We start from the raw sequence: 6,023 nt of genomic DNA, 5'->3' as shown, positions 1-6,023 counted from the left end.
ACACGGAGCGATGAAAATATTTATTTATTAAATTAATTCGTTTTGTAATTTCAAATTCCAGTTTATATTTATTATTTTAAGCTTTTTTTATTTAGCTGAATTTGGTTTTGCTTTGCTGGTGACGGTCGAAGTCTAAAAGCCTTTTAAAAAAAAGAAACAAATAATAATTCGCCGAGCATATCACTATATTGGTCTTTTGCCTGTAAACCTACTGCACATATATTTTACCTTTGGTTCCGGCATTTTTTGTTGTTTTTGGTCCTGTGAGTACTGTGTGCTTTGTATAACTGTTCCTAAGGCCCTGTGTTTTTCTAAGCAAATTTCCACCTGCCGTTTGGCCTTTTCATTGGCTAAAACCACAGTCAGATTCCGCTGCGAGATTGAAAATCAGGGAGGGGGGATGAGCGGGAGGTATAAACCTGATAGGTTTACACTGCTTTTCAAAGACTTATGGAATCGACGCATCTCTCCTCTGAAACTTGTTTTTCTTCCAGGAAAAAAGGAAATATTAACTGGGTTATTTTTCTCCCCGTTTGCGTCTGTTTTCGTCTCTAGAAGCTGCGAGGAGCTACAAAGTCAGCAGGAGGACTTTTTCTTTTTTCCTAATCTTCGCGGATTTTTAACGGTATGAAATAATTAGACGCACTGAAATCATTTCATGTGAAGCTTTGAGATCATTGAAATTCAAATAAGAGGAGAATTTCCGGGAGTTTAAGTGTATTTATTTATTGTTATACTCTTGACGTTGACGTAAAAGCCTACGTAAAAGCATCATCTTTTTAAAAAAATAATTTTTAATTATACTTTTCCGGTCTAGGATCACCATGCCTCTGTCGTTTATGGTAAGAAGCAAAAAGTTCACTTCCTACAGGCAAAAAAATTTCGATGAAGATGACTCGGAGGCCTCCGCAACATCTGGTAAGTCTTTAAAAAAAGAAGTGAGTTGATGTGAACAGGTGAAGAACGGGGCCCTATTAAAATAATTAAATGAAATTACTGCTGCGGGATGTAACTGCTTTTTATCGCAACCCCAAATCTCCTTGCCGTCTTAAACAAATTTTTATTTGTTTTTGCAAATTAAAAAAAAACACAAAAGAAAAAACTTCTGATGTTATTTGTTGCTTTTTCTTATTAAAGAAAATACCTAATTGAACAAAAGAAGATATTAATTTAGATTTACTTTCTCTCTAATCAACCGAACTTCACTTTGTTTTGGATTTGCAGAAATCCCAGCAGCCGTTCAGACCACAGACATTTCAGACAGGCCTAAGTCAGAGGGGCAATCTTCCCCTGAAGCCCCCCGCTTACTTACTAAGGAGGAACCGGAGCTTGAATGTCCCTTACCGCTTCACCCAGAGCCAAGCAGACCTCTCATGACTCAGACACAGCCGTACTACCTGCCAGGTAAGTTTAAAAACTTGCCATCTGGAAGTCAAAAGACTAGGCTGGAATAGAGACTGCATATCAGAGGTGGAAGTAGACGTGGCCCATTAGTTTTGGAAAGCATTTTAAAGCTTCAACGTTGGCATTTTGACCACAGTTTTATATATTTATTTCTTTATTAAAGATTTGCATATTCGGGTTGAAAAAGGGTTAAAGGTTATTCCCTTAGACTGAGTAGCTAACTAACAAAACACTAATTTCACTCACAAAACCTGAAGTAGAAACTCTTTGGTCTGTACCACATGGTTATCAATCAGATTATTAATCAGACTGCTGTAACTGAAGAGTGTAACTGCTATTCATAAGCTGGACCTTGTTTTTGTATTATTTTGACTCTGACATAATATTTTGTTTGATGTGTTTTGAGGTAATTTGATTTTTATTTTGTAACATTGTAATGGTGTGCAGTCTTGGCCAAGTCTACTCTGAAAAAGATTTACTCTTAAGGGATAAATAAAAGTGTGTTTGTTTTTTTTTAAAAGAAAAAAAAGAAAATTGTTCCATTAATGAGCATGAAAAGGCACTAACATCACAAAAGCTGTCTGTGTGTCAGGACAGCAGTCCAGTTAACCCCAGTATCGGTGAATGCACTGTAAAAATATTCAGCTCCATTGTCAGCATATAGTTTTAATATCAGTTGTTAAACATGTTTTTCATGCTAGGAGGTATCCAGCACTTCCACCTTGGCTTTGTTTTTCATGTGTAGAAGTTTCTGTTTGCACTGGCATTCCACTCAATTTTGCATTACGTCTTATCCAAATAAGAAACAGATATGTACATCTTTAATGCACAGGATCCTTTTTGTTTTCAAGAAAAACACTATAAGGAAAAACAGTAATATTTCATGCTTTCATGCTGAAATAGAATTATAGCCTTATGCTTACATCTACGAGATTGGGAAAAAAATGACATGGGTGTGATTTGACAGATATAAAGCAATATATTTTTAGGCTGGATTGGCCCTTTCATGTCTTACAGTGGTTTGCTTCACTGCCAACTATTTTCTAATTAGTTGAATTTTAGGTTAGCTGAAGCTTTTTAACTTCTGCTACCTAAAAGAATCCAACATATGTGTACTGTTGTTATGTGGCAGCCATGTCATCTGATGCATGCTTTTAGAGACTATTGGTCTATTCACAGTTAAAATCATTAGAAGTCGCTGAATTTCAAACAATTTTCAAGCCTTTTTAAACTATTTCCAATGAACCCCAGCTCAGTCTTCATAAACCCTGTACCATCACACTGAAAAAATTGTGCTACTAGAAAAACACCCCTGATGCAAACTTTTTAAAAAGGCATCTATAACAAAGATAAGATATGCTTTTTTTTGTCTCTTATGTGTGCGCCCTTTAGAGCCTCACTTGGCTGACTTCCAACCTTATGCCTGGGAGACATTGTCTCCTTCCTACAAGCTCCGTCAGATGAGTTTCAGCCCCACAGTGCTGCAGCATGCCAGTAACCTGTACAGCACCAACATCAACCGTAGTCCTCAGCCTCAGCAGCCTCTGGACTGCAGCACTCACTACTCGCCTTCTTCGAACACCTATCACTGTATCACCTGTGACAAGGTAGGTACCGCAGCTTAGGCCAAGATCAAAGGCTTAAAACTGGTTGTGCAGCTCGCGAAGCTGTTATGTCAGGTGCAGACATATTTCACGGCTTTCACTTTGTCACTTTGACTCCACTGACGAGTGCAATTATGGGCAAACTGTGTTCTAGGTATTTTCAACTTCCCATGGACTGGAGGTTCATGTCAGAAGGTCTCACAGTGGAATGAGGCCGTTTGGCTGCAGCATCTGCAGAAAAACATTTGGTCATGCTGTCAGCCTGGAGCAGCACATGAACGTCCACTCTCAGGTATACTGATGAAGCAGGAATTATTTCAGTGTTTAAAGAGTTTAGGGACCTGAATATGCAGAGGACAACACATCTTGGCCTTTAAATCTTTAGTGTGGATTAGGCTTCAGTTTTTTACTCTACTTGTCTGATATGCTGACAGCTTTCAAGATTCATGCTTACATTTAGTGAACACAACTATAGTTCCTATTCGTAAAATGCTCTTGATCATTTAAAGTAGAAACAATGAAGGAAATGTGAACATATACATTTCCTTTATTACAATTTTCCCCATCAAAAGATCCCAAAAATCTACTAAAATTATTGGAATGAACTTTTAAAGACAAATTTTTTTCTGACATTTATTCACTAACTTATTATTGTGCCTCACTTTTTTTGTCTTTGTCCTTGATCAGGAAAAAAGTTTCGAGTGCAAGATGTGCGGCAAATCCTTCAAGCGTTCATCCACGCTCTCGACACACCTGCTTATCCACTCCGACACCAGGCCTTACCCCTGCCAGTACTGTGGCAAGAGATTTCATCAGAAATCTGATATGAAAAAGCACACCTACATACACACTGGTAAATGTCTTAACATTCTCACAGTTTGTGACCATCAGTGTGACCCTGCATATGATCCATCTTCAGCAATCACCTGCTTTCCAGGTCGAGCATGTAGGGACTATTTCTAGGAGTAATATAACTGCTGATAAATCAGAAAAAAGAAGCTTAAACAAATATCCTGTTGATTTGCATATCTGGGTTTCCTCTTCACAGAGCTCTGTAAAAGGAACTTTAGTTTATATTTGTTGCCAGTATGTCTCTGACAAATCTGAACAATGGCCTGATTCTTCTCTCATGGTTTTAATGAAAAACGTTATCTGTATGACGAAAAAGCTTGGCACCATTTTTGGTAATGTTGGAAAACCTGATTTTACCAAAGCGGTGAAAAGAAAACTATAACAGTTTTATACAAATCACTTGAAAATTGTCCAAGTTTTGATTGTGCAGATCAGGGGTGTCAAGCTTAAGGCCCATGGGCCAGAGTTGGCCTGGCAAAGACTCCAGTCTGGCCCACTTGACAGGTTTGGGAAATATGTATAAGGGCATACATTTTGGATTTGGGGAGTTGTGGGGAGTGAGCTACTTAATTGTACTGACAGATTTCCTTCATTCACTCCAGCAGTATTTCTTTCTCATGTAGAAAAACTGAGATGCATTGTGGACATTGTGCTTCTTTTTCTCCTGTAAAATGCCGTTTAAACTGACAGAAAGGGGAGTTTCACTGGTCCAATCCACATAAGACGAAAGCTGGCTGTATGTGGCCCATGATGTAAAATGAGTTTGATATCCCTGGTGTAGATTTCTTACGGCATGTGTTCTTCTGTGTGTTTCATTTTCTTTTTGTAGGTGAAAAACCTCACAAATGCCAAGTTTGTGGCAAAGCTTTCAGCCAAAGCTCCAACCTGATCACACACAGCCGGAAACACACAGGATTTAAGCCCTTCGGGTGTGACATTTGTTCAAAGGGCTTCCAACGCAAGGTTGATCTGCGCAGGCACCACGAGAGCCAGCATGGCATAAACTGAAGAGGAAGTGTTTTCTTTCTTGTTGTTGTTGTTGTTTTTTAACCTGTGTGATAAATAATATTTAACAATATGCTGACACTGGGGGAAGCTGTAGCTCAACTGGTAGAGCATTTTCTTAACATATCACAAGGTTGAGGGCTCAGCCTTTGACCCCTTCGAATGCTGAGGTGTCCTTGGGGAAGATCCTCTTGGCCTACAAACATCTTGCACGGCAGCTGTGTGTGACTGTGAATGGGCACATGAGAAACACATTATGAAGTGCTCAGTAGAACCCAGTTAAGGTTAAAAGGCACTATGTAAGTTACATTGAAAGAAATCTTTCAAGATATGAATGAATGTTTATTCTGATGCACTTTTCATTGTGTTGTTGCAGTGTTACAATGTTCCATTGCTTAGAGTCAAATAAATATTGAAGCAATCTCAAATGTCTGTGGTTGTTGTTTTTGAATGAGGCAAAATATAATACTTGGTCCTTTGTCACCCCACAGTAAAATACACACATAGTGTGATGAACATTGTAACATACTTTCCCTTCCTGACTGGTTTATTCTGCTTTTCATAGTTAGAAACACATACAGGATGAAACTGTGACTCAGGCCCCAGGTGGAAATCTCTCGCAAGACTAGATATAGTGTGTAGTGGAGTTATCCTGCATTCAAATAACACCCAGAACATTATGCAAATCCAAGCGCAGGGAGCCATTCGTTCCAGAGAGTCGACTAGAAAGCAGCTAAAGGAAAGTTAGAAGCAAATACATCGTCCAGTTTTTATGTTCAAGAGCAAAAAGGAGCTCTGTAATCTCAGTAAAAATCAGAATAACACAAACCGTCTGCCCCGCCATACTGTATGTTTTCCCTACACACCTTTAAATGGCCTTTGCAGTGCATTCAGCCTAATGGGATACAGGGATTAATAAAAGGTTGTTGAAAAGGTACCGATTACTTACTCAGCTCTAACCACACCCAGGCAGCCTGTTGGATTTACTTTAACAAACAAATGGCGATTCTAACGAAGACACACCGCCCTCCTCAAACACCAGACCTGTTAGGTTTAAGCTGCTAAATGCAAATCAGATCTTCACCTGCTCTGTTTAAATCTGACAAGAACTTAAAGAAGCACTGTGAACATTTAAAGTGAACCCAAAGTTGAAGCTCC

At 38.8% G+C, this 6,023-nt stretch overlaps 1 protein-coding gene across 1 annotated transcript; it reads left to right on the top strand.

Moving 5' to 3' along the window:
• Positions 1 to 419: 419 nt before the first annotated feature.
• On the top strand, positions 420 to 5,287 carry gfi1b (growth factor independent 1B transcription repressor). The gene is made up of 7 exons (XM_005725604.2): positions 420 to 625; positions 818 to 918; positions 1,225 to 1,404; positions 2,797 to 3,011; positions 3,163 to 3,300; positions 3,696 to 3,861; positions 4,690 to 5,287. Exons 2-7 carry the CDS (start codon positions 825 to 827, stop codon positions 4,866 to 4,868), a joined length of 972 nt encoding a protein of 323 aa, XP_005725661.1. The 5' UTR covers positions 420 to 625; positions 818 to 824; the 3' UTR covers positions 4,869 to 5,287.
• Positions 5,288 to 6,023: the final 736 nt, after the last annotated feature.

This window comes from Pundamilia nyererei, unplaced genomic scaffold (assembly GCF_000239375.1).
Source record: "Pundamilia nyererei isolate P.nyererei 1_Seehausen unplaced genomic scaffold, PunNye1.0 scaffold00016, whole genome shotgun sequence".
Taxonomy (NCBI): domain Eukaryota; kingdom Metazoa; phylum Chordata; class Actinopteri; order Cichliformes; family Cichlidae; genus Pundamilia; species Pundamilia nyererei.
Note: the sequence above shows the minus strand (reverse complement) of the source record. Positions and strands in the feature narration are given on the sequence as shown.